General features: G+C 41.1%; 1 protein-coding gene across 2 annotated transcripts in view; it reads right to left on the bottom strand.

The window, feature by feature from the left end:
- Positions 1 to 2,629: 2,629 nt before the first annotated feature.
- Positions 2,630 to 27,672, bottom strand: part of NPNT (nephronectin) — a 48,770-nt gene continuing 23,727 nt past the window's right edge. For both annotated transcript variants that reach the window (XM_084203945.1, XM_084203944.1), the window contains 9 exons: positions 27,305 to 27,424; positions 26,378 to 26,497; positions 22,098 to 22,232; positions 20,778 to 20,900; positions 18,504 to 18,896; positions 9,998 to 10,093; positions 9,513 to 9,611; positions 5,874 to 6,130; positions 2,630 to 4,474 (listed from right to left, as the gene is read on the bottom strand). In XM_084203945.1, the coding sequence (XP_084060071.1) occupies positions 4,379 to 4,474; positions 5,874 to 6,130; positions 9,513 to 9,611; positions 9,998 to 10,093; positions 18,504 to 18,896; positions 20,778 to 20,900; positions 22,098 to 22,232; positions 26,378 to 26,497; positions 27,305 to 27,424 (1,439 nt within the window). In that variant the 3' untranslated portion in view covers positions 2,630 to 4,378. The remainder of the gene's footprint in view (positions 4,475 to 5,873; positions 6,131 to 9,512; positions 9,612 to 9,997; positions 10,094 to 18,503; positions 18,897 to 20,777; positions 20,901 to 22,097; positions 22,233 to 26,377; positions 26,498 to 27,304; positions 27,425 to 27,672) is intronic.

Consider the following 27,672-nt stretch of genomic DNA (forward strand, 5'->3'; position numbering starts at 1 on the left):
TGTGGTCCCCTCTTTCTGTGGTATCAAAACAGTGATGGTGTCTTCCTGAAATTCCTTGAGAGTGTCAATCTCAAATTTTAGCACTGGTGTTGCATATAAATGCAGTAAAATCATTCTCTGAGTACACACCATACTTTGTCTTTACAGGTGTTTGGCAAACTCAAAATTAATATCTCAAAAGTATTCAGGATGAGTCTAAAACGAGAACATGGGCTGCTGAAATGCATGGCAACTTAAAACCTGGGAGAAAAGTGTGACAGAGGACTAATCCTGGCCTGAAAAGAAGGTAAAAATTCAAAGTATTAAGTTTAAAAACTGACTGGGAAAGTGCTGTAGTAACTCATGGTCAGAGGAAAGCAGGATTTGGCTGTGTCACAGAGAGAAGCATCCTTATCCCGTGTGCCAGATGGATCTTGGCTTCCTTGCTCAAACACTGAACACAGGTTTGGAAGAGGTCACACAAGTGCAGAATGAGAATTAGTAAGAGCAGAGCCACTAGAGTGTGATTTTATTCATTTTGTACTTACAATCCTGAAAGCTTACATGGGGCTGGTTTCTGAAATCTAGAGGTGGTTCAGTCTGTACTGTTGAAAACTTGTCTTTATGCTCCCTGATGGTCTTTGGTCTGTTGGCATTTTAAACAAATGGAGCATTACAGACATCCCAAATGCACTTCCTCATGTATCCCTAGGTCTGCTTGATGCAGTAGGTGGGGTCTGAGAAAGAATCCCCTCAAGCTTTGAAAGTTAATGCAGTGATCTTTCTAATCATTACTGAAACTCACCACTAAAATGTTTTGCATTTCTTTCTAAAGTTGCAGGTTTACACCAATACATTGTTCAACTTCTTTTTTTTTGCTTACAATTGATGTGGAAAACCTGAAGTCATACAGCTCTGTGTGACTACAGGATGTCAGCATAAAACAGCAGGCAAGGAAGTGTTCTAAACACCAGTAAAACTTTAATAATTTGCTGCTTGAGAGAGAGATCTATATAAACAAAAATTTGTATCATATTTAACTGGACCTCACCTGCTAAATAATAACAACTCTGTTTGTGTACCCTTCACAATTAAAATTTTGAAGACAGCTATAGTTTCTTGCAAATTTTAAGGGCAGATTGAACAGCTTTCAAGGTGAGTGTCACAATGCATTGCTAAAATCAAGAGACTTTAGATCAAGCTATCTTTCAGATAAACACTGTCTCATTTGTAAGGAGAAATAACTTCTAAGGGGGTGCAAAGAGAGACCCTGGCACAGGGGCTGGAGGCAGCTGCTCCTGTGGCAGCTTTTCTCCAGCAGAACAGAGCAGGATGATGAAGGCTGCTGGCATAAATGTTCTTCTGCTCAGGGTTGTCTTCTTATGACTACCTGAGTCTTATGAGGGCAGTTATTGCACTCTCCAACTATTGCAAAGACATTATTGACCTCCAAGTCTCAGGTAATTTATTGAAGGAAACCGAGGGAAGCTTATTTTGAATGAATTGGCTTCACTAAAATCACTCACTAGTGATTTAATGGCATGACTCTGATGAGAGATGACAGCACTGAACAGAATGGAATCCAGAACTAAAAAATATTGTCTTGGTGCCTTCCATTCTGCTGATTTTGATGTCAGCAAATTCATAAATGCACACTGCCACTGGTCCCAGTAACTGTCATTTATAAAGCATCTTATTTTCATTCTCTTTGGGGAAAAGAGTTAACATGTCTTTTAAGAACATTCAATTATAAACTGGCAAGAGGTTAATAACTGATTTTTTTTCATGTTAATTTAGTGTAATTTCTTCTGCTTGCTTAAGTATCTAAGCAGGAATTTCTATTACCTATTTACTAAATCCAAAACTGTAAACTACTTCATAGGAGGACCTCAAGCCATATTTTCATCCCTTTCTTGAGGCTCATATGGCAAGGTCCTGGCTGAGGTCTGTGGCTGGAGGGAGCTGCCTGAAAAGCACCTGGAGGGAGAGCAAGAACTGGAGGAGGAGCCTCACAACAGAACCCCTGAGTGACCTCACCTTGTCTATTCAAAAGATGGAGAAAAGGCAACACACAGAGTGACAGCACCACTGGCTTCAGAGGTGAGTGACCTACGGCCACAGCAGCTCCCCCAGAGCTCAAAACCACTGTAAAAATGGCAAAAAACTGACAGGGGTTCCATCTTAACCAGGGAATCCTAATTTCAGAAACCTGTAGTAATATGATGAACCAGACTAAAATGTGTTATCTCATATTCCTTGGCATCTAACAGCAGTTTGTGCTGGTTGAAGCAGAGTGAGGAATTATGGTAGCTGCTCCTTCTTGTAAAATGGATGTCCAATATTGCAGAAGCTCTTAAATTACCTGTGACACTTCTCTTAAAGTTAGATTGAAAATTGCCATTCTTCCTTCTGAATAATAAATACAGTGCTCTCTTCATACTGTAGTAAAATGTATTTTGATTTTTAAAAGTGGTAAATAAGAGCTATTTCACTCTGGGATTGTCATCTTTTGTTTCATTTCACTGCAATGAAAATTGAGACTTTCTATCTAGAAATGAAAACAAGATACCCCATTAGTAGCAAGTGACAGTATCTTTTACTGATTACTTTAAAATAAAGACAAGGTATTTCAACTATTCACAGATATTTCTGACATATCACAAAATAACATAAGAGAAAAAAGATCATAATCATATTCAAAGCAAAATAGTTTAAAATTTAATGTTTACAAACACATTGCTTTTTTTCTTTTCAAAATATTTGCTGATACAGTTTTGCAGGAGACTTTCTGTTTGATCACCTACATTTCTGCTCTACACACCATGTATTGTCCCAGGGGATGAATGGGAAACAATATTTTCAGACATGTACTTTGTCAGGAACAGGGATTTGGAATACGACCTCTAATGGTCTCACAAATTTGTGTCTGTGAACTTGGTACAAAACTGAGCATGCTATGCAGCTGACATTTATTTTACACTCTATTTAAGTATTCAAAAGAACTGAGGTTGACTTCTTATATATTAATTTTTTGAACTTTTAAGCCTGCACCATTAACAACATTTTACCAACCTCTTGCCATGTTCTTAAATGTTACAATTACTTTGTCAATTTCAGAATTGCTAGCAGCGATGATGATGCCCACTTAAAAAATTCCAAACTAAACAGAAGAATTCCCTGGGAAACTGCACAGCACATGCATGATACATAACTATAAAATTAGTCCAAAGTTTTGATAAATACTTAGTTCCCACTAGAGCTAATAGTTGTTCTAAAGAATAAAATGCTTATTATATACAGAAGGTTGGGCAGAGGTTGGACATTTGCAAAGAGCACTGGAGGCATTTCATGGTCTGACTGGTTTGTACAGTGTTAGCAAGCTGCCCTTTTTCCTCGTGGGTGGGCTTGTGCCACCTGTGGAAGGGATCATTCCTGCCACTGTCAACGGGCTCAACCTGACAAGACCCGAGTTCATCTTCTCCTGGCTGCTTCAGCTGAACCAGGAGCTTCTTGCAGGACTGAGAGCCCTTTAGGGCTTGCTTGTGAGCTCTGTGCAAACGTGCAGAGCATTTTCAGATGCCAGTTTCCATCAGCTGAGCGTTTGGCCTTTTGCCTTCAGGACATTGCAACGTGACAAACTGCACCAGCATTTTTCAATGAGCACCATTAACTGACTTTGATCATTTGGCATGAGCAGCAGTATTGAAGAAGATGCTGAACTCTTGTCTTGTACAAAAACAAAGCACAGCTGCCAATTACCCTGCAACTACAGTCTGTAAATACTAAAAAACATAAATATGTCAGCCATACACATATACACAAAACACAGCAGTAGCAATATTACAGGATGCAATGCCTACTCTCTCTAACTGGTTTTGGTTAATACAGATGCAACAGCAAAATAAATGCTATTTCATATATGAGAAACCTTTCTTCAAAGGTCAGTGGCAGTAAGCCAGAGCTCAGGTCCAGGCTTTCACTAATCCAATGTGACTCACACAAATTAATCCATGAGAGACAGCACTCTGGGATGATAATGGCTGTCAGTTAACACAAACTTTGAGATGGAGCTTTCTTTTGCTACTGTTTGTAATTAATTCTCCCTTTTCCACAAGTGCTCTTTCTGTTAGCCCTCACCAGACTTAACAGGGAACAAAGTTATTACACACACTATAGGATTTAGGGGTAAGGATTAATAGAAAGAACCAGCCTGAGATTGGATTTCTTCAATCCTGGGAGGTGCTCTCCATGTAAATTTCCATGAGATTGCACTTAGCAGACCACTCAGAAGTTGTTGTTCTCCCACTTTTTCTTCTTTTCCATGCAGTTCTGTTTCAAAGTTTTGTAGGAATTGCATGAGAAGGGCAAGAGGATGATTAATGCAGGTCCATTGTCTTGGCTAATGCTCTTCAGAGCAACGTCCTCTCCTCAAGACCACATCATCTAGTCCAATGTCCCCAGTTCTTCCTTTCCCTTTCTCGCCTCTGAAAATAACCTAGAAAGAGAAATAGAACAATTTGAGAGGGGGATGAAAAAAAATTACACAGAAATAATTCATTAAAAAGTGTGATGAAAGATTATGGTCTTCATTCAAATTTTCCTCAAGTCTCCAGTAGGCCCCTTCAAAACCACTACCATTTAGCTGCTTTTGAGTTTTAATTAGCTAGAAAATAAAACTTCCACATTTCTTCCTGACTTCTCTTTGGCAGAGAGAAACCTTCTCTGCTTACTTAAGAGGGTAAGTATCTGATCTTTGGATAAGTGTCTCAGTGGTTCAGGTCAGCAGCCCTGGCTGCCCATGCTGACAGCTACTGCCAGGGGGTCAGGAGAGGCAAGGGACAGTGCAAAGGGGGACTGCCAGAAATGAGAAATTTAGGGGGAAAAAAGGGTAAGAATACTGTAGATATACTGTCCACCTGTTACAGATGTCCTCATTCTCAGTCCACCATTAATTTACAGCTAACAAAGTCTTTGTTAGCCACTGTCGATGAGGTAAATTTTCTAGAAAATTATCTGCAGTAATTACAGCCTTAATATTCATTTTAGAGCTAGACACTGTGCCTGTCTTGTAGCCTGCTCCCATCATGAACATTATGATGTCTGAGCTTTGCAGAGCACCTGATTTCAAGTCAAACCAGGCCTGAAATACCCAAACCACTTCAGATCTGAAATAAGAACTACCTTCAGAGGCTGAAGAATAACACTGAGCTTTTGATACCAGTTTAATCACACAATGATTCTAAAATTTCCAGGTATTAAAAGATTCTCCATGGCACTTCAGGCAGCCTCTTTTGATTGCACTAAACCATTCTGTGTTATGGGCATTGTTAGGTCATCATTCACCTCCTCAGCCTGATCAGCTGCAGGCATGCTAAAGGGCATAAAACCACATGTGATTGCACTTGTAATCTCCCTGCATTACCAAAAATTACCTATTTCCAGTACCTTTGCCCTGGTTAAGCCAGTTACTAATCTACAGGGGATGATTCTTTCTCTTTCATGACACTATATTATTCCAAACATTGCTCATGAGGAATCTTGACACAGGCATTTTTTTAATTCTCTATAGAGTATGCCTCTGTCCATGAGGCTGTTTTTTCCTAGGTGGTGATTCCCTTAAAATGGGCTGTACCAGGTAGCTCAGGAAATGACAGAGTAGGCTGTACTATGAGTATATTTCTAGAGCTGGGATTTCTTTTTTTGTATGCATAAAACTAATTTTAAATAAATGCACAATAACTCTCATCTGTATTGTGATTCCATTGGCAGAGATCAAAGTAGTGAAACAGAGTGAAACTGAACCCATACGATGAACACTGCAGGGCTGCCCCATTTAAACACCCTCAGCTTTTTCACACAAAAGCCCAAACAGCAACACAACGATCAGTACTTACACTCCTGATGCCTGCTCCTGGTAGGGTTATGTGTGTCTGTCTCCAGCCATGGCCCCCATTCCTCCCCCAGACAGCGGGACCATGAGCACCAGTTCTCCTCACAAACACCTGCAGGGCACCCGAGTGCAGCCCCGGCACTTTGTGCCTGAAGGACAGGCACAGATCTCCAGGCTGAGCCATGTGGCCCAAGGGCAGGATAAGATGTGCTGCTCTTCCTTCTTTGCCCTTGGGATCAGAGATGGTGAGGTACTGTCCCCCTGCAGAGGAAAGGGCAGTTAGTTGGGGGTTTGTGTGGTGGTTTTAACACTACCAGGTGGCAGGACCAAACCCACAAGAGTTATTAAAAATAAATAAAGGTAAAACAAGAGAGTGTAAAATAAGGCATATAGAACCAGAACCAGTGCATCTGCCTCCTACGGGATAAGATTTACAGCGCTGCTCTTCTCTACATTGCTGCCAGGCTGCCCATCTAATTTCTTTGTGACAAAGTAAATAACACCCCCCTCTCCAAAACGAAAAGCTTGTGTATTCCATCATCTCTGACAACCTCTTGATCACTGCATGATTTTAAACCCACAGTGACACTAAAGCACTGTGCACACCCATGCACCTTTCAAACTGCAGTGTTTTGCAGTTGGATAGATAACAGAGGCCAGAATAAACGCTATCCTGCAATTGAGCTATGGCTCTGTCCCTTTCCTTTTGTTTGGGAACTGTGTTAACAGGGTAAATCTCAAAGCATATCCATTTGCAACCCTGATAGCCTCTTTTATTTAACTGTAATTTAAACTCTTCATCTGGATTAGAGAGAGAAAGCAAGAAGCAGTAATGATTTCCACATGGCTGTTAACCCTAAATTCTAACAGTAGGAAGTTGTTAGTGAACATACATAGTCAATTCCAAACCCTTTTATTATCTCTTATCATGTATGAAGTAAAGGTGCCTTCCAGAAAACACTCAGAACATGAGAAGCTAAGGATCTCAGGTATCCATTAAATCTAGAAGGAAAAAAGGCACCTTTCACACCAACACTCAGAACTACACTAAATGAGATTTCACATCTTGGAGAAAACCCTGACCTGTACGAGTTGTTTGTACTTTTCATTAAAACTTTTCCAAGGTGTGTGAAACCTTTGAAATCTAAAATTACCAAAGGGAAAAAGGTTCAAAAAAAAAAAAAACCAACAAAACAAACAAACAAACAAAAACCTTATCTTACACTGAATCTAAGAATATATTTGCTTTATGTGATCAGATTTTACATATTTTTTAGATTAAAAAAATGCCACCTCTACCTTGAGTTCATTAAGAAAGTGGCATTTTTAGGCTCCTTACTTAAAACCAAAGATTTAGAAATATTGGGTCTTTTTAATATTGCTGACAAACACAGTTAAACAGGATAGAAAAATATTTTTTAATTGTGCCCCTGTAACTACTCAAGCAGAGCATTATTTTTTGATAGCTTCTCTTTGAAAGTCACAATGTTTTCCTTTGAAAAGCTGTAAAATTTAATTACAATGTACCATGGCTTTTCACACACTTAAAAGGAAAGCCAACCCCTTGTCTCCAATTCACTACTTCTACATAAGTTTTTAAGTTCTTTGGTCTGACTGAGATTTAACAAGGCAAAGTATTATGCTGCTGTCTGGGCCCCTACATCAGCATTTAGCCATGAAGTGGGATCCATTTGTCCCAGGATCTGTTAAAGCCTTTTGGAGGGAATTTTCTCAGGCAGTTTTTTTTCCTTCTTTTTTTTTTTAATGCACTGCTTTTGCAGCAAGGTCACTAATTGCTAAAATAAGCATAATAGAGTTTAAATAACTGTACCTGTTGGCTGAAGATAGAATTATACCACTCTGAAAGTACTGACTTATTAAGTGCATCGTTTTCAGGTAGTTACTGTGGCTGAATCCAATCAAGAGGAAACAGATTTAGGTGAGCACAAAGCAAACATAGCTGGAGGCAAGCCCCTGCAGGAAAAGGTCCCCTCAAATCAGCATTTTCTGCATGCAAGATAAGCTTATAATGCTTCAGCACAGCACCTTTCAAAATGCAGATACTGATAAACAAACTATAGCAAACTTTGCAAGGTGAAAGCAAGCAGTCAGGAGCAAGCTGTGAAAATAAATCCTTCCAACAAGGTATTCCAGACTGGAGGGGGTGGGTGGGTGACTTCAAGGGACTAGTTTTAACAGGTTATGTCAACAGCAGCAGAACATACACAGGAAATAAAAAGCTGAGTTTGTCCCTGACTACTGGGAAGCGATGCAGGGAAAAAGTCTGACAAAAAAGAGCCAGTTAAAAATCATAGTTCTGGAATTTAGTATGTATTAACAACAACTTTTAAGTACTGATAATGAATATGCTTTGAGTGACTGACTTAGAAAAAATGGATTTTTAAATCTGTTGTTTCAAAAAAGGTATGAATTACATGTAATTTTTTTTTTAAGTGTCGCTCTGCAGGCAGGAGACAGCTGCCTGTTTTCTCATCTGTAAGAGGAAGGAGCTCTGCTTTCCCAAGGCTTTTCAAGTGTCTCAAGGAGCTCCTGAAGTACCAGAGCAGCCTGCCTGGGGGGAGCCCTGCCCAGGCAGTGAAGGCAGCACTTCCACTGAGCCAAACAGCCTGGGAAAGGCGCCAGCTCACCTGCTGGGGTGGCAAATGACTGCCCCATCAGTGGCCAGACAGCCCTGACAGGGTGGTGCAGAGGAAAAAGGCTCTGGGTGCCCTCAGCCTGCCTCATCTTACCCTGCACCGCTGTCCTGTCCCGCCTGAGTTCCCTTCCGCTGCCTGCCAGCCCTACATCCAGAGCTTTGTGCACTTCAAAGGCTGCTCCTGGGCACGGAGTAATCCCATCATTACGGGAGCCAGGGATGTGTGTCTAATCCCCGGCACTGTGGGGGAAGGGAAGGCAGGCAAGGGCAGCAGCCTTGCAGTGCCACACCAAAATCAACAGGGGACAAAATGCATCCACTGCTCCTGTGGCTGAGCACCACGCTGATGCCAGTCTCCTGTCCTGCCAGCAGCCACTGCACACTCCCCTCCAACCTTTGGGGTAATGGCACTTCTGATCGTCCCAAACAGTCCCTGCTTCAGAAGCCTCTGTGTGTCAGCATTTCACGGGTCTGCCTCCCAGTTACTTGACATTTTTCCTATATACAGACTGATTCTATCAAATTCTACTCCAAGCCACAGCAATCTGAGAGGTTAAACTAGAACATGGTATCTGGCAAAACAAAGACTACTTCCAGTACCTTCTATAATTTTGCCAGTCATAGGGAAATAATTATGTTCACATGGTAGTTTGAAAACAAGCTTTGTTTCACCATAAATAAAAGTTGCTCTCTAGTCCACATTTTTTTCAGATTCCTTTAAGACAAACTTTTGCTGACTATATTTACTACTCCTTCGGAGACAATCCTATTTTGAAGACGTCAGCCATGATAAAAGTGTAAATTTTCAATGGCTCTTTCACATTGGGAATCCTCAATTTTGCTTTTTATACACAGAAGAGGCATTGGTGTGAAATATACCCCAGAACTAAAGGGAACAGAAGCTGTGTAATTTGTCCTTGGGCAGAACTGTCACCAACCTCAAGCCTTGGTGGCTCTGCAGGATGTGACTGTACACAGATCACTTACCTGATACATCTCTCACTGGTTCCCAGTGCAAGTCATCATCTTTGTCCTTGATCCATCCACACAGTCCACTGTCAAAATCACAGCTGTGCACCAGTACACCTGGCAGAACAGAGCAGGAGGTCAAAAAAAAAACCCAGAAATTATTCAGATTATTTTGGTTTTCAATTTCCCATGTGGCTGACACTAGGAAGTAAGTATGAAAATTAAATGTAGAAGGAGGAGCCCTAGGAAAAGAATTTACAAAAATACTAAAATAATAAAAAGGACCCTTGTATTATTAACAATTCATGCTACTTTTGTGCTGAATTTTTTAGGAAATAAATGTGTAAGGCTCATATAGGCGAAGGGTTGGTTTTACTTGGTTTTATAAAGCGTAGTCTAAAAGAGGGGCATAAGATGTAAGAGTCCTGAAAAATGTATTAACCAACAAGAAATCTCAAAAAAATCATAAACCCTAGATCCTAAATAGGAGACATGGTCTTTACCTGGGTCATCATTTGCTTCAAATTCATCAGCTGTAATCCCTCGTTCAATTTCAAGTATTTCAAACAGATTATTGCTCACTCCTGGCTGGCGTGGAACTGTGAGAAAAAAATGAATGAGATAAGGAAGTAGGTCACTAATTTATCTCTAACAAAAACCAGCAGAGCAGCTCTGGGCATTGTGCTTTTCCTGGAGATTTCAATACATTTAATTGTATTCAACACAAAGTCTCATAAACTTTATGCCTACATGATTTATGATTTGTGTTGTAACGTTTACCTAAGCACTGTAAAAGGTGATTCCAAATCTCCTCCAGGCTCTTTGAATGAAAGCTCCTTTTTAACCAGGCAGGAAAGCTTTAACCTTGAAGCACACTATTCCTCTCCAAATGCATTTTCAGAGACAGTGGTTTCTCAATAAAATACAGCCACATGAAAGTCCTCACACAACCCTTCCACAGACATTTCCAGGAGAACCTCGACAGGAGGCAGCAGCGCTTGGAAGAGGCCCCACGAGCACTTAACCTTTGAAATACAGCTGAAGTACATCCATCAATCTGCAAAGGATTAGAGCTCCCAAAACAATTATCAGGGTTGTACTGGGAGTTGAGAAGGAGGAGCTCTAGTGGAAGCTGGAATTCAACTGTAATTATACCTTTTGCTTTCCAGCACAGCCTGCGCTTCAGCTGCTGTTCCCAGCTGGAGGAGAAGGAACGGCTCTCAGTGATTAGGAGGCCCAGAGGTTATTAGACATTCAGCATCCAGGACAACCTGAAATTTATGAGCTCTTTGTGGGAGTGATGGCTGCCAGAGTCAGGTGGCTACAAAGACTCCCACATATTTCTGAAGATGCTGTGCCAGTTTGTGTAAGTTTCAAGCAGATTTCTTGCCTGATGGACAGCTGTCAGCCAGAGATAAACAGACTGCACTGAATAGAGCTGTCTTGGAAAATTCCTCTTTTAGAGGCAGGTCTAATGCATAATTCATAACAGTAGTAATGTGTTTCAGACATGTCCTCAGATTTTATAGGCACCTCTGACACCTAAGGTATTTGTAAGCGTCTTATCTATTAAAAACTTGGCATGTTTTCCATTTGCAGTGCTAAAATAGCTATTAATGTCTCTATAGAACAAGTGAGAACAAGAAGAATTAAGATAACTGAAAGGACTCTTGTTTTCAGAAAATCAAATCCAAGGTTAAGAAGGAACTTCTTTTGCACTAGGTCAATATGAAAATAGCACTGCTGCAAGAGTGCCTCTAAAGCCAAAAGATAGAAAAGAAAAAGAAATGTTGAAATTAGGACAAAATAAGCAAACTCTAATATATTTTTAAAGTACTATTCTAGGCTAGAGGTCTTGAATAAAAATTTTATATAACAAAAACAAAAAAGCTCAAAATCTGTAGTAAACTGATGAACTCCTAAATATAACAGCCATTATTTGAATCGTTAAGTCACCCTTTATTTTTGTTTTCTTTTTAGTTCTTTGCAGATTTTTGATTATGTATATTTGCAGTCTAGGATATTAATGCTCAAAACAGCTTCACATTTAAGGCTGGGTAATAGAGGACTGTAAATTTTTAAAGATACCTTGATTGTAAATAGCATTTTTGCTGCTTTGTTTCACCTGGGTTGTTTTGCTTTAAAACCTTGAGTTTGAACACGAATGAAAATTTATAAATGTGCACAGTCCACACGACCTAGGCCAATAATGGCCTTGCAGAACATCTATGCACAAATATTATATGCAGGCATATAAATCCACTGTTCACCCTGAACTATGCAGGCGGGGCAGCTGAACAAGCACACCTATGCTGCACACCCAGGGAGCACCACCTGGCCTTTCCTCACCTCAGACTGTGCCCAGGGAAGAAGATAATGTTTGTTTTCTATGCTGTGGAGAACAAGTCAGCTTCAGAGCTGCTAGGCACAGCACAGCAGGCACCAAAGGCTCAGACCACAGGTTCTAAACGAGCACTAAATGAGGTTCTAAATGAGCCCTGGGGCAAAGAGCATGAAGGAAACGCTCTGCCATGCTCGAAGGTTTGTAGGATGCTCAGGGGTCACCGTTTGAAGGTACACGTCCTGCACACCCTCTTTCCCAGTCTGTCACAGTCCTTGTTTATGGAAAATACTGCAAAAAATATTAGGAACTTATCTTGTAAACTACTTCAGTTTACTTCTTCAAGTACCACTTCTAATGCACTGATGTTTTCTATAAGCCTGAGTTACATCTGTGCACACATACAAGAATTCTCCAAACTGAAGTTGACATATCTGCCAATAATAAAACCTCTGCAAATTTTTTTTTCCCAAAAAATTCCCTGAGAGTCCTTTCCAAACACTTTTTTTACTAACTTCTAGAAGAATGTGTTGTAGTGCTTTAATAGAGTCACTTCAGTGCTTGGACCTAATTACAGGAATGTGCCCTCAGTTTGAAACAAGGGTTACCATCAGGACTCTAAATATGACCCCCAGGTACACTTCTTTTTGCCACAACAACCAATACGTTCAGTGGTGATCGTGGGAGAAAGTATTTGGTGCAATTATTTTCTGCAAGCTTTCCAAGCCCTTTCTGTGTACTTTATATAGCGTATCAGTGTGCTTTTCACTTAACTTCAATGGTTTGATAAAGCTTGTTAAATAGAAACTTGGCTTCTTTTACTTGAAGAATTTTATAAGCTCTGAGTGAGCCAATACACCCACACTGCCATATTCTCAAAGTTCATGAGCTAACTTCTTCATAGATGCACAAATCTGGGGAGAAATACTAAATAACTGTGATTATTAAATAATAAATAAGAGCAATTTCTTTTGGGCTTTTTTAACATTTGGGAAAGCAATACAGCTTTTTTTTAATTTACTTGCTAATTGCTGAGATTGGGAATATAAGAAAGTGCATGTATATATATCAGCTTGTTTGCAATAAACAAATAATTACTGTTTTGGTGTTACAAAACCAAGACATGGAGCGCAACTTCATGTTATTAGTAACTGTTATTACTATTAATAATGCAGTTCTTTGGGTTACAGAAAAAACCTGATTTTGCACTGTAAGTACAATTCCATTCCACACAGTAAACATGACTAAGCTTCCCATTCACTAAAAACAACAACAAAAAAGGACAAAGATTTTTTACTGAGTAGTTACGACTGAAAGCTGTTAAATCCCACTTGCAAAAAATTCCCACAAGTGATGAGATCTCACACACAACTAGTAGAAAACAGCTAAAAGTAAGGGTAGTCCAGAGGTCAATCAGACTGAGAAAACAAGAATAAGCCCTGCTTTCCTCCAGGGAAGATATTGATATATGCTGGGCTAAAAAGAAGAGGCAACAGAGAGGCACATTTCACCCTTTTGTTCAGACACCCACAGTGTCCAGAAAAATATTTCTTAAAACCCTACAGATTCAAATTCTGCAGTAAGAGTTATTTTAGGAAGTGCTTTGATGGACTGTGCCACCCTCTCCAGCACTATTTACATTTGAGGGGAGACACAACAGTGTCAGCACGCCACCACCCTGCAGTCCAATCTTGCATTTCTCAGGCAATTACGAGGCTCAGTAAGTTTTACCAAAATCAAGCACCTTGCTATTTAGCTTTCCAGAAGGTTTTCTGCAAAGCCACCTGCCTGCTTTTGTATGAACATCCATTCAGGAGGTGCAGAGTGCCCAGTGAGTTTCAGGGAAACACAGCTAAAACAAGGAGTGTACAGAAGCTTGCATATGAGACCTGGGGACAAAACTTGCTGGAAGATTGATTGAGGGTGAGACTTGTAAGACTCCTCAATTTCATGACTGAACTCCAGAGTACCAACAGGAACAGAGCACCTATTGCAAATGCTTAAATATAAAGACAAATACATTTTAAAAGGTGCCAGAACAGAGAAGACAAATGAAATACTGTTGTAAAATAATGCTACTCTAATGATATCGAGGAATAACAAACCCCCTCTTCTTTGCTTTTATTATTTCCCTTTTTTCAACAGCTTCAAGGATCACAAAACTGCACTTACAGCGCTAAGAACTTTGCAGTCACTGAAAGGGAGAAAAGAAAGAATCCAGTTTTAATCCAATCTTTACATTTTTAATAGCTGTTATGAGAAAAAATTCCTAACTCAAATCTTTCTAGCTCCACTAAGGGCTAAGAAGGAAAACTGCTGAACTGTCTTTTAATAGAGATAAGGGGGTTTGTTCTTGCTATGCTGATATCTAGTATTATGCTTTAAGTTTATGCTTTTAGTGCTTATCATCCAGATCCCAATGGCAGCAGAAATTCACAGTCTTGTTGAGAAGTTTGTTCTATTTGTTAGAGACTTATAACTAGAAAAGATTCCTCTGTACTTCACTGTAGTTTGTGTCAGTCCTGAAATAGTTAAATATTAAGCTATCACTGCATTCCTCACTCATTGCCATTCCCCCCATATCCATATCAGGAGAAGATTATCCTTGGTGCCAGATTCCACTGTCTGCATCTGACTAAGTGGTTCAAAGGCCAAGTGTAGGAATTCCATGTTAAAAAATACAAATTTTTTTGTTCTTTAAAAAAGCAGCTCCCCAAAGTCACTGCAGGCTGTTTTAGAAAAGGGGTAAAGCACCTAAAGAAAAGCAACAACCCAATACTTTTCAAAAATTGCAAAGGGATTTCAATAAAATTATCAGCATTTTTATAATTTGTGCTCTTTGTCATTGCTGAACAGAGCAATTTCTCTGATCCTCAGCTCATTTCAAGTTGAGCAGCACATTCAAGAGAGCTCTAAAGTGAAACCCTAGGTCAAGTTGACTCAGTGTGTGGAACAGCAGGTCAAATAACAACAATAGGAGAAAACAGGGAGCAAGGAGTCACCAAGAGTACCCCAGGAAAAGATTAACTAACAAAAATTAACTAACTAGAATTTGAGAGATGCTTGCAGAAAAAAAGCCCATTTGACCCAAGCATGTTTCCTCTCCTGATGTGGACCAATCCTAGAGCACCAGGATTTGGTACCACCTATTCCATGGCAGAGCAAAGCAGGGCTGCTTCCTGCAAGTCTGGCTAAGGCTGCAGAGCCCCATGGGAAAAAAAGGAAGGGAAATGTCCATGCATCCCAAGATAACCTAGTAAAACCACGGCTCTGAGGTCTTTAGCAGATGCTAATGGCTGGGAGCACAGAGCAGCCAGTGGTTGCTGGGTACAGGGCTCTCTAGGCTGGGTCCTGCCCATCCCTGTGTGACAGAACACCACCTTTTGTGACTCTATGGGATACAACAACCCTTGGAGACACAGGAGGAAGCAGACGCCTAAGATGACACAAATTCTTTTGATGATTTATAAAACTGAAGTTAAATCCTAATTCACAACCTGAGTGGGTCTAACAACGTTTACCTCTGTTTTCCAAGAAAATAAGAGTTACAAGACTACTAATTGTGCTCTCTATTCTCTAGTGAGAAAAAAAAAAAAGAAAGGCAGAAGGAGCAAGGCTTTTTCTTCTCTTTCCAGGCAGGCATATGGGGACCACAGTGCCAATTCATTTTTGAGAACTGCCTTCTTTGCTGTCTCATCTGGAGAAGCAGTTGATGTGAGGAAATGAACCTAAAGAAGCTCAGTATAAGCAAAACAAAATTAGCTCATATCCAGAACCCAGGAATACTACAAGGATTCCTGCTGGAGGTGAGACTAAAACAGAAACAGCTTTAAAGAAGCTGAAGGAAATAGTTCAAAACTCCCCATCCCTGAAGAAATATAGAGGCAAGTGAAAAATCCACAAATGTTTTTGGAAGTGGGGAGGGCTTGGCACATCCACATAGCAGCTAAGAAGCAAGCTGAAGGTTAGCTAAATGTTACTAGTTATTCCAGTTTGAAATCCTGTATTGTCTTAACGCCATGGTTATAACCACTGTGTCTGGCTGTGAGGAATGATTTTGGAGCGGCTTACACTCAGCGGGAGCGCTGCCGTCCTGGGCTCGCAGTGCCTCGCACCGAGCAGCTGCAGCCAAACAGGGGCAGGCACTGCTCTCCCACACTCCTGGAGCAGGGCAGGGCTGGCCAGCAGGAAGCTGAACTCAGCAGGAACCTGAACTCAGACCCCTGCACACAACATCTGTAAGCCAATGTGAAAGGCGTTTCAGGTAACGCACCTCACCTCACTCTGCCACGGGCCAAGAGCACTCATGCAGCCAGGTCTGCAGCCCAGCTAATGCCCAGGGATGCAGCAGCTGCCCTAATGCTCCCATGCTGCTGAACCCTGGTGGGATGGCATCTGGGGATGTCCAGGTATCTCAGTGTCATCCTTACAAGTGCACTACTGAGGAGAGGCAGACCCGGGCTCTGTGCATCCCACTGTAGTAATGTGTATGGGCTGTAACTTCTCTACCTGCTTTTCTAAATGTCCCCCATGAGGAAATGTAACTTGTGCTCTTCCCCACAAACCTCTGCAGTAACAGGATTCAAGAAACACCCTACTCTACAAGCAATGCTTTCTTTCAGAAAGTAGCATATTCTTTTGAAACAGAATTGTTTTGCACTAAACTGTAGTTTTCAAATCCTTAACAAATGCTTTTGAGCACTCCCAACACAAACGCTTCTACGCAGAGAGAAAGTAGGAGAGGACTCCAGTCACCACTACCTAGATGATACTTTCAAAGTGTCCAGAAGAGAAAAGAGAGAAAAACAGAGGAGAAAGCAGAGGGGAAAGGAGAGAAAAAGGTAAGAGAGAGGAGAGAAAAAGACACTAGCTTCACTGAAGATCACACTACAAGCATCATGTGGAGCACAAGCGGAATAGGCTGTCACACATATGTGCATCAAGTATGTCTCTTGCAGGGAATAAAAAATATTACAGACATCTGTTGACCTGATCTGAGGACTCTCTGTCCCTGTATTACCTGCTGAGGCCAGGAACAGCCGGTGCTTGACCCGTTTCAGTCCTGCTGTGCCATGCACTGAAGCCTTTGAAGCTATGTATGTATATCACAAACCTCAGAGCGTGGCAGCTGACCTAAACCAACAGCTGATAAACACTTTGCAAAGGTCCTGTGCTTGTTATATGTACCATAATGTAAGCTGCAGTCAGATCAAGCCAAACTTCAAAGGCTTTCACTTTCCTATTTTCCAAACTCCTATATCTGAAACACAAGTATTGAAAGCATTAGCTTCAAAATCCCTCAAGGGACAATATAGAAAGACTAATTGTAAATAATAAGCTTTACATAGAAGATTGTTATGACTTCACAAAAATTCAGAACACTGAACACTAGCCCTCTACTTTACTATTCCAGAGAACACTCACAACATGAGACAGACTGGAAAGCATAATGCTGGAGTCTACAACCATTTCTACAAAACTATTTTTAACTGTTGGGTCCCATTAGATTAAGCTTCATAAATCTTTATTATCTTTGCTTTTAAAATTTCACTTAAACATATGTCCATATTTTTAATTGAATATGAAGCCAAAAGTACACTCTACTAAACAGTACCAGGATTTGTCTTCTAACTTTTGTCAGCTTCACTCTCCATTTTCTAACTGTCTACAACAGATAAAATGTCATAGGGAAAACTCTTTTACAAGGAACAAAATATTTCACTGAGTAATGACCTGGAACAACAAAGCCCAAGAAATAACCACATAGATGCCAAAGCAACCAGAAAAAAACTCCCACATTGCTTGTGCACCTGCTCTGAGACAGCAAACTTTCCCTCCTCCTACATTGCTTCAGCAGCTTGATTGTACAACAAGCTGGAGAGCTGATCCAGCACACCCTCCCCCTCTCTAAAATTAGCCGCAGAACTAGAGATGAAATCGGGTGTTGAGCACTTCTTGGCAGATATGCACAGCTCTGTAAGCGCCAGTAATGTCTCCTGTGGTATGCACTAAAGCTGGCACAATGGTGCTGTAGACTTCAGAGGAGCTGCTAAAGATACATGTCTTCATGCTATGAGAATCTTTACTATCTTCAGCTTTCCATGTACCTCTTTCCACAGACACAGTCCAGAAAATTACCCTCTATGCTATTTTTATGCATTTTTCCCATTGTTTAGTCATGAACATCTGAGACTATTTGAACCCTTACAAAAAAAAGTCACATAGAAGTCTTTAGGTAATCAGGCACGATCCCATTCCTTTACCATTCTTAAAGCTATGGTAATACTTTGCTTAGGAGAGATTCTCAACTCTCTGAATTTAAATCCATTGACTACTTTATGAGTTATGTTGTACTTCAATCCTTTTCAATAAAATGTCTTATTTCCCTAAAACCTTCATCTGAAAACATAATTAAGTACTTCTACAGGACAATATACTCAATAATTTCAGGGGGGAAAATAAACACTTTTTTGATTAATTGATTCAGAACTTCTGTCCCAAACTTTTGTTAGGTAATAAAATCAACTACTTGTGCAGCTTTACTATATAACCATTTTCAGTTTCATTTTTCTGTTCTCAATGGTACAGTGTTCCAAAAATCCCAAACAGTATAGCACATGCTTTCACCTGCAGCTTTGATAAGCCAAGGCATATGTAAAATTACTTACTGAACACATCTCCTCGGGGTTTCTGAGGATCTGGCTGGATCCTGTTATCATCTATAACTCCTTGGGAAGTTGTAGTTTCAACGGGAACATGCACAGGCTCTTCAGTTGTTACCAGAGGAGTTCTTTGTGGTGGTAGTGTAGGTCTTACTGCTGTAGGCTGAGGTGTGGTTGGAGGTGGAGGCTTCACCACTGGTGTCGTGACCGGCCTTGTTGTCACTGGCACATGTCTCGTGGTGGGCTGGGGTGTCACTCGAGCTGTCCTGGGTGCAGGTTGAGTTGGCACAGGCGTGGGATGAGCTGTTGGCACAGGCGTGGGACGAGCTGTCGGCACAGGCGTGGGACGAGCTGTCGGCACAGGCGTGGGACGAGCTGTCGGCCTGGTCACTGGCCTTTCTGTAACAAAAGCAGGTACATGCAGTGGTCCGAGGAGTTTTGCCTTCAGCATCAACAGTCCTACTCATTCTACCCCTGCCTCCCTCAGGGAGAGTGCAACTGGCCTTGAATATGTGATATGGAGCAGGTGGTTCAATTAGAACAACAGAGAATCAAAATGGGACCATAATGGACTTCTCAGCCTCTCACTCCAGAAACTTAACAATCTCTTTCATTGTGACACAGAAACACTTGGATGAAATTTTTTTTTTTTCCTCTGAAGGTTTCCATTAGTTAGAAACATAGTTTAGCATCAGCACTGCTAAATTATCGCATCACTTTAGGTCGTACTTGGCACTGCAGCAGTTTAGAGATAATTTAGAATGACCGAAGGTCAAGGCCCTTCCATCCCACATCCTCTCAAGCATCAAGTCTCTTTTAGAGATGGCAAAACTTACACAAAAGCTTGCTGGTTAAAAAAGCATGGGCAGGAAGCCATGGGTTAAGCCGCACTCTAAACTGGACAAGTCCATAATCACAAGGGGAAGCAAGTGTAGTAAGACCCCGATGTTACAAGCATTTTGATCACAGATGGCCAGCTACCTTTGGATTAAGAAATTTCTTGCGGACCTTTCCTTCTAAACATTTCTCCTTGTCAATAAGCAGAATTATTTTAGAGATTGAACCAAGCCAGCCTTCATTTAGATCCTTCTCTTTGCTAAACACCAGGAAACTAAGACATTTTTCAGCCTTCACAAAAACAAGGTGCTGGACTGAGCACCACTTTCACCCCAGAGACAGTGCCCACAGTACCATCTCCTCCAATGTTTCAGAAAGGACAACAAATTTTAACTTAGTTTCACAAGGAGAGTTTCTGAAGACATGAAACACAAGAATGTGTTTTTTTGTTTTCTGTTGGTTAATAAGCCTTTTATATCTCACTGGAGATCTTAGAAGGCACAGTAAGAACTCTAGTTACATGTTCTGTGTACAAGCGTTTCAAGTATAACACGCAGTTAAAACAAAGAACTACTGTTTGTTAAACAGTGAATTGTTTGATGATAGCAGGTAAAAATGTTTCCCCTCTGGCCACTTGTTTATTACTATCCCTTTGAATACACTGAAGTTTTGACATTTATAGTATATTAAAACATAAAACATCCCTTAGGACCATGTCCCAGTAACACACATGAAATGTACCCACATATACGTGCAAGCACTCAGGATGTGAGAGAACACCTTTTACCACGACAGCTATAGCTGAAGGGGAAAAATGGTGCTGCTCTTTAAAGAGATCAGTGAGTCACCAAAGACCAGATCCCACAAAGGAATGCAGGATCCAAAAGATCCAGCAGATATCACTGAGCTGCACACTCCTGTGAGACATCAAATACGGGAGAGCTCCAACACCTCATTCTGTACCAAGGGGGTGGCTGCTTCTCCCAAGAGAAAGGTGACCAAGGGAATTTTCCAACAGCAAATCCTTCCAGAGAAATCCTCCCTCCTGGCTCTTCTCACATCTGGGAAGCAGCAGGGAGTGGATGGGGTGAGCTGCTGAAACGGGCCAGTTGTGGAGTGTACATAACAAGAGGGTATGAGTAATGTGCACTGTTTGATCAGACCTACCCTGCTTACTCAGCTGCTCTCATCCTGAAGCAATCTCTAGAATCAAGCTGTGAATAGGGAGAGGTGAATTTCTTTCTAATTATGAAAATGTCTCAGGGAAAGATATTTTTACCAAGGCATGATAAGACCTAGAAAACTCCAACTACATTCCCAGGCCCCTTCTTTAGTATCAAAAATAGTTAAGAGAAACTGAGCCTGACAGAGCTGTACCTTAAAGTTTACCAAATGGGACACATAAGCTTTCAGAATCTCTATTATAAAAAGAGCATTACATACGTATGCAGTTTGTTCCATTGTCTCTGAACCCTTCTTTACATTTGCATTTGTAGGATCCTGGAGTGTTGTAGCAGTGTGAAAAGCTACCACACTGGTGGTGGCCAAGGGAACACTCATCTATATCTGCAACAGAATATTTACATTAAAAAAATCATTTGCTTCACAGAAACCTGAATTTCTGCTTATCCCTGCAAAAAAACCCCAAACATTAATACCATTTTGATTATTTAAAAAAAAATAAAACTTTTGCCAGTGGGAAAAGGAAAAGAAACAGTCACAAATCAATGTGGTGATGCAAACATAAGGGAAAATAGGGACTATTGGGCAACTTTGGTATTGCTCAGCTTTTACCTTAGCATCAGCTTCAGACATGCCATAGGTAGATTGCAGCTGAGACCATTAAGATCACTATTTTAACAACCACTTCTTACAGGTGACAGAATAAGAATAAAACTAATTGAGTGTAGGACTATGCATATTCTTAATCACACAGGTATTAAATTGGGGTTTTTTCATAAAATTCTTCCTATATTGTACATCTGTATAGATATTTCTGCATCAAGTAGAAACTGCTGGAAATGTATCATATGCCATATCCACATTTATTAGTGATGCAAGCAAAAATCTCCAAATTCCAGTGCTCTGAATACAAATTTCTCTGAAAAAAAATACTTAAGCAAACATAAAGCAATGCCTCATTGTCTCCACATGATCTTTGTTCAGTGAAAAAATGATAACCAGTTGAGACTCTGTGAAATTAAGGCAGAGAGACCTGGGAATATCTTTGTTGAAGGGCATACACCAGCCGCATTCCAGTCTCATGTCCAGACAAACCCAGGTTATTTCTCAAGTCCTGCCTCTTCCCCACCTGTCTGCAGGGGAAGGAAAGTTGGGCAGTCTGGGTTGGGAGGGGGTAGGGTGTGCACATTTTCTTATCTTGGATCTTGGGACATGCTATGGAGCACACCAGAGTTAAAGCTTAGACACAGCCTAAGCTCATGCACTGCTCCAAGCCTACAACTGCCAGCGACAGTGAACCCTGAGGAAAAAACAGCTTTGGAAAGGAATTCCTGGGGTCATCAGCTCTGTTCTCCCCACTAACTTCCACAAAAGAACCAGTTACAAGAATGTGGGCCCAACACATGCCTTCCCTTTCACAGCCTATTTCTATAATCCCCCCTTTCTTAAAATACCGATGCAGTGTAAAACAACCTGCTTCAACACCTCAGCCGTACTATATAAACATTCCTCCTTGAGCATTAATTTCATTTTCAAATACTCAGCTCTATTCCATGCATGTGAGAAACAGCTTGTTATTACCATGGCACTGGTATTTGCCTCCAATGTACATCAGGTCAAAGCCTTTATGACACCTGCAAATGTAGCTCCCGAAGGTATTGACGCAGTGCCTGAACCGTGGGCAGAGAACCCTCCCAGTAGCACATTCATCAATATCTGTGGAAACAAAGGAACTGTGTTATCAGTTGAACAGTATTAACAGTTAAAATACAATGTATGCTGCCTAAATGAAACTGGTTTCACATAATGGAAAGCTAAAGAACAGACAAAGTATTTTTCATGAGGGCCCTTGGTCAGCCAGCAGTAATTCAGGAGCACTTCTGGCTGTGCCCTCCAGCCCAGCTCTGGGCTGCAGGCAGGTGCCCAGGGAGCAGCTGGTGCTCACCCACTGCTGCTCTCCCTGCCTGGGGAGCTCTCAGACAAGATCAGGCTGACACACAAAAGCTGCTTGTGCTGCCCCTCACTCTGCAGCCCTCGGACAGTGAGCAGAGGCTGCTGAGTGCTCAAACACTAATCCCCCCGAAGGAGAGACCTGCCATGCACGGCTGCTTCTGACGCACGCAGCTCCTCGTGTTTGCTGGTTATCTACAGGGCACAGTTCAAGCCTTTGCTCTGCAGCTCTATCAGGTTCTTGATCTATGGGAAAGCAAGATCTTGCTCTCCATGCAGTTCTTTTCCCAAAAGGAGCCCTTTCAGCTGCCGATGTCAAGAGCGCAAAACAAAGCCGAGTGATTGATGCCCCGCTGCTCTTGTGAAAGAGGCCTGAACAAGGCAGAGCCTCTTCCAGTGCACAGAAAAAATGTTACCAAAAGCTGCTGGTTAGTTAGGACAGCTACCTGAGCTGGGGGAGATGGAGCATCAGCTTCTCTCCAGGCTGGGCTCCCACAGCCAAAGAAGTGACTTAAAGCCATGAATTACTGGCCAGATGGGTCAAACCAGGAGCTCCTGCTGGCACTGTCCCACTCTGCATGAAAAATTACTGAGGACAGCAGGGATTCAGCCCCTGAGCTCCCACACTCCTGGCCTGCCTGACTGCTCTCTCTCCAACAGGAGCTTTGCTGGAATAGTGCAGTAAAGGCCTCCATGAGAAAGAAAACAAGGCCAATACTGGGCACCTCTCCACATGCCTGAATCTTCCTATAAATCTGTCTCTTGATTTGAATTTATTGTTAACATTTCAGGCTTTGAGTATGCTACTAAGTTTTACAAACTCTACCATGCTTCTTATAACAATTTAATCAACAAGTCACAATTTTCTATCCTTTATTAAAATATTATTTCAAGGCTGCCAGTTTAAGACTCTTGATTACTAAGAGTTAGTTGGGGTTTTTGTTGGTTTTGGTTGGGATTTTTAACCTTTAAACCACAGCTTCAAAAAGTTAGTTCAGTAAGAACAAGATTAGCCATTGAATGTACTTGATCATGGCATGGATTATGATCTTTAAAAACCTCATGTAGCATGTCCTGCTTCTTCCCTTGTATATATTCATATTAATTCACATTTTTGCAAATTCACATAAGGCAAAAATTATGTTAAATTATTGCAGCAGTGTAGTGGTAGGCAGTTATATGTCCTAGAGACACAGGACAGAGCTCTTAATCAACACACTGTCCAAAACTGATGCAAAAATGTGGAAAAATGTAACAACCTTCCACTTGCATATAATGAGAGGTGCATGGATGCTCATTGCTGAAGGGAAATCCACTTTTTGATCAGCAGCCACAAGATGATATGCTAGTGCTTGTGATCAGTTTCCTGCAGCTCTCAAACAGTGCAGTGACTGTGGCTTCTTTCAAGCCAATCCACGCCTGGACCAAAAGCTCTAGAGCTGTTTCCCTTTGCCTGCTGCCACATGCTGTGGTTCATAACTGTGGAAAGCAGGGCATGGAGAGGGGATTTGGAGGTCACCTCAGCATCAGGGAGCTGCTCCAAAGGCACATGAGGCAGTGTGATGGTCAGCACCTAATGAGTGTGATGGTCAGCATCCCCCAGAGAAGCAGAATTGCTCCTCTCTCTTGTTGCAAGTATGATCAGATTACCAACTCAAGCACAAAATAACTTGATACTAATTTAAAAATTGCATAATTATTAAGTTTACAAGGCTGTATCTTCAATTTTCTAAACACACACAAAAAGGAAAGAATTTTATAGTGAAAAATCATTATTTTCAGCCCTCAGATAATTTCAGAACATTTGAAGATGAAATGTGTATATAGCTCATTTCATTAAATTAAAATCCCAATCCAAAAACCTGGCAAGACCAATTGATTTTATTGTTCAAGAGTCATAAATCAATTACTTAGCTGTTTAATCCACATTTTCACTGAATACTTTGCTGAATTATTTCTTCACTTTGCTGTCATTTAGTTTATACGATTTACCTTTATAGCCAAATTGGTGGCTCTTTACTGATTGTCTGAAAGGAACGTTTCAAACAAGGGAATGCTCAGCAAGTGTTAAACTAAGAATAGAATAATGCCCAGAGGAATTTCCACCTGTGCTAAAAATAGGCATTGCATTCCCAGCTGTCTTTCAGAATTTCCTCAAACGAGGATCTCATGAGCTGTAGGCAATGCACACTTCAATTTTCTTACCACCTACACTTCTATTTGTACTGCAGCACTATCCAGACCCTTGCTGGAGCCAACAACTTCCCCAAGAGTGACAAGCTTGTACAAACATGAGGGAAAAGCACAGCCTTAGTCCCAGGTAGCTTCAGCTCTTTGAGGTATTTACTGTAACTTGAACTGAATAACACAGAAAAACAGAAATAACACAGAAAGGGTGCATGTGGTAATCACCTCTTACCAAAAAAGGGGAGAACATTATGTTACAATGCAGGAAGAACAGACATCTCTTGCTGTAACTATTTTCTCTGCATTGTACCAGGCTGCTCTGAAAGTCTTGTGGAAATTTTAGAAATAGGTTATGAGGTCATTCTGAATTATGCATACCCAACTAAAATGTGGGTACACAGTTCTTTGCCTTTCTGGCGAGAAAAAAAAAGATTTTTTGAAAACTGCACTGAAGAACTCAAAGAGCTTCATAGGACTTGTTTGAGTGTTAGCCTTTGGCATTGAAGTACACTTTGGTTATTTCAAAGTATGAAGTTTTCCTGAATAGAAAAATGAACACTAGGAGAACATTGCAAGCATTTTTTCTAGCAAATTTCTCCCCTTGGTGTACCTTTCTTGAATTTGTATCTAAAATCATTCAGCTCACTATGGCATGGCACAAGTATCTTCCAAAGATCTCTCTGCCATAGTATCCACAATGGCATTTATCACAACTTAATCCCTTCAGTATGCAACAACAGTAGGTCCTGTTCTTTCCATTTTTTTCCATGCACAGATGTGCCAATCATGCACTTCAGAAAGCCTCTGACTTAGTGTGGAGCCTGCTCTTCTCATCAGAAGATCTAGAGTCTGTCCCTTTCTCTGCCAACAAAGTTTTGGTCACCATGGGTCAGGCACTTGGAGAAACACCCACCCTGTGGTGAACCAAGATATCCAAAGGGATGATTAGGACATCCCCATTTTCTTACATTCTTTCAGTGTTACTGATGGAATTGTTATGAAATTGTAGCACTTCATGGAATATAAATAATGAAATCACTGGAGCATCATATCCCACACAGGATGTATAGTTAATGACTGATGAAATCACATGTCACACTGTTCTTCAGACCATAGCAGAGTCTGATTTAACCACATGCACCTTTTCCATGTTCACAAACATGGGAACAAAACATTTCACTTTTATACACTCTAGGCTCCTGTGTTTATTTTAATCTGGAGTTTTTACAGTATGGAAGAAAGACAGCACATTCAATCCCACTAACACTGGGAACATGCACAGACCTTCCCCCTGCCCTACTACAATATCAGTGATTTTTACAAATTATCCCTGTACCCACTGAGCTGGGCACCACCTTGTTGGGTATGAGGGAAAGGTGATCTCCCCATTCCTTTTTTTATGCAGGCTGGTATTTTGGAGTTAACAATAGTTTAAAATGACCCAGCAGCAGGAGTGGCAAGGGCCAAGGGCTTGGATACCAAGGAGTCTGTATGGGCTTTAGGCAGACAATGAAACTTACAGGACTGAAAACGCTGGTGATCTCTGACACAAGGGCACCTGAGCAACAGCCCTACTACTATTCTCATTATTAACAACTTTAAACTGCCTGTTCTATGCATTCTAAGTACCCCTGATAAACTCTCTTGGACTGCAATCTGTGCAAGGATAAAAGCACTCTGGAGGAAAACAATAAACATTTTTAAATCTACATTTGATCACGTACCCACACAAGTCCTGCCGTCAGGCCCGAGCTGCAGCCCTGGGGAAGGGCAGCGGCAGCGCACCTCCCCTTTCAGCACATCACAGCCATACTGACAGTTTGCCATCAGGCAAGAAAGGGCATCTGGAGAAAAACAATTGAACACATTCAGATAAAGACTATGATCAGTGCTACAAAATGACTGAGAATTTTGGAGAATTAAGACATCAGATATTTATGATAAAAGTGGGAAAATGCTTGTATCCTTCAAAGAGGAAAAACGTCTGTGAGTAAAATTTTTCTTTCCACAAACTACTTCTCTAAGAAAATGAAATAGAAAGAAAACTGCCACAATTGGAGTAAGTTGTGTTATTGAATGCAGTCCCCAGAATATAAAGCCTAATATGTACTAAAGACTCTCCTGAACAGTTATTGCCATTTAAAAAATGGGGTATCTCTAATTGAAGGTAATTTCTCTCCCCTTCCTTCTTTCCAGATATTCAAAGTAACTGTTTTTACAGGAGCAAGTAAGAACCTGATCCCCAGAGAGATAGCAGTACAATTTTTATACCAGTCAAACAACCAACATCTGCAGCATTAAAGATTTTACGTTCATAAGGCCATAAGGCAGCAGAAATGCAGGTGTCTTGCTGCAATGAAAACTGCAAGCACTTGTCCTCAAAGGCCAATTAGCAGTGATTTACAGCACTGAAGAATGCTCTGGGGGAAACTTTCAATAAAACTAATAAAAATCAAAACAATTGCTCCTGGTTTTTTCAGCTTAATTTAACTAGGAAAAAAAGAAAGAGCTCATCTTGTGCAGCTGCCTAATTTCCAGCAGGATTAATCTTTTACTTGGGGACTCATTTTCATTTCACAATAGTTGTCCAGGGGAACTCCAGCAGGGATTCTGGGAAGCTGGGAAAGAGCAAGCAGCGAGGCAGGCCGTACTTGAGCAGGTTCCATCTGGCATGAGCATGTAGCCGTTCAGGCAGTAGCACTTGTAGCTGCCGTAGGTGTTCATACAGCGGTGCTTGCACGGCCGCGGCTTTAGTCCGCACTCATTCAGATCTGAAATGAAGGGCACAAGGGAAGAGGGTGGGAGAAGAAAACACACAAGGCATGCGTGGCAAAACTGCCAGTTCAAGGTGCTGGAGAAGGAAGGAAAAATACAGCAATTAGCTTTTCATACGCAGCTCAGCTGATAGCAAGCATCCAAAACATCCTGCACGAAGCGCTGTTCATCCCTCCAGCCAAGCAGCTCATTTGGCTTGGTTTCATGGATGTCTTTTCAAAAATGACAATATTAGCATTAGATG

This window comes from Fringilla coelebs (genome assembly GCF_963513975.1).
Source record: "Fringilla coelebs genome assembly, chromosome: 4".
NCBI lineage: Eukaryota > Metazoa > Chordata > Aves > Passeriformes > Fringillidae > Fringilla > Fringilla coelebs.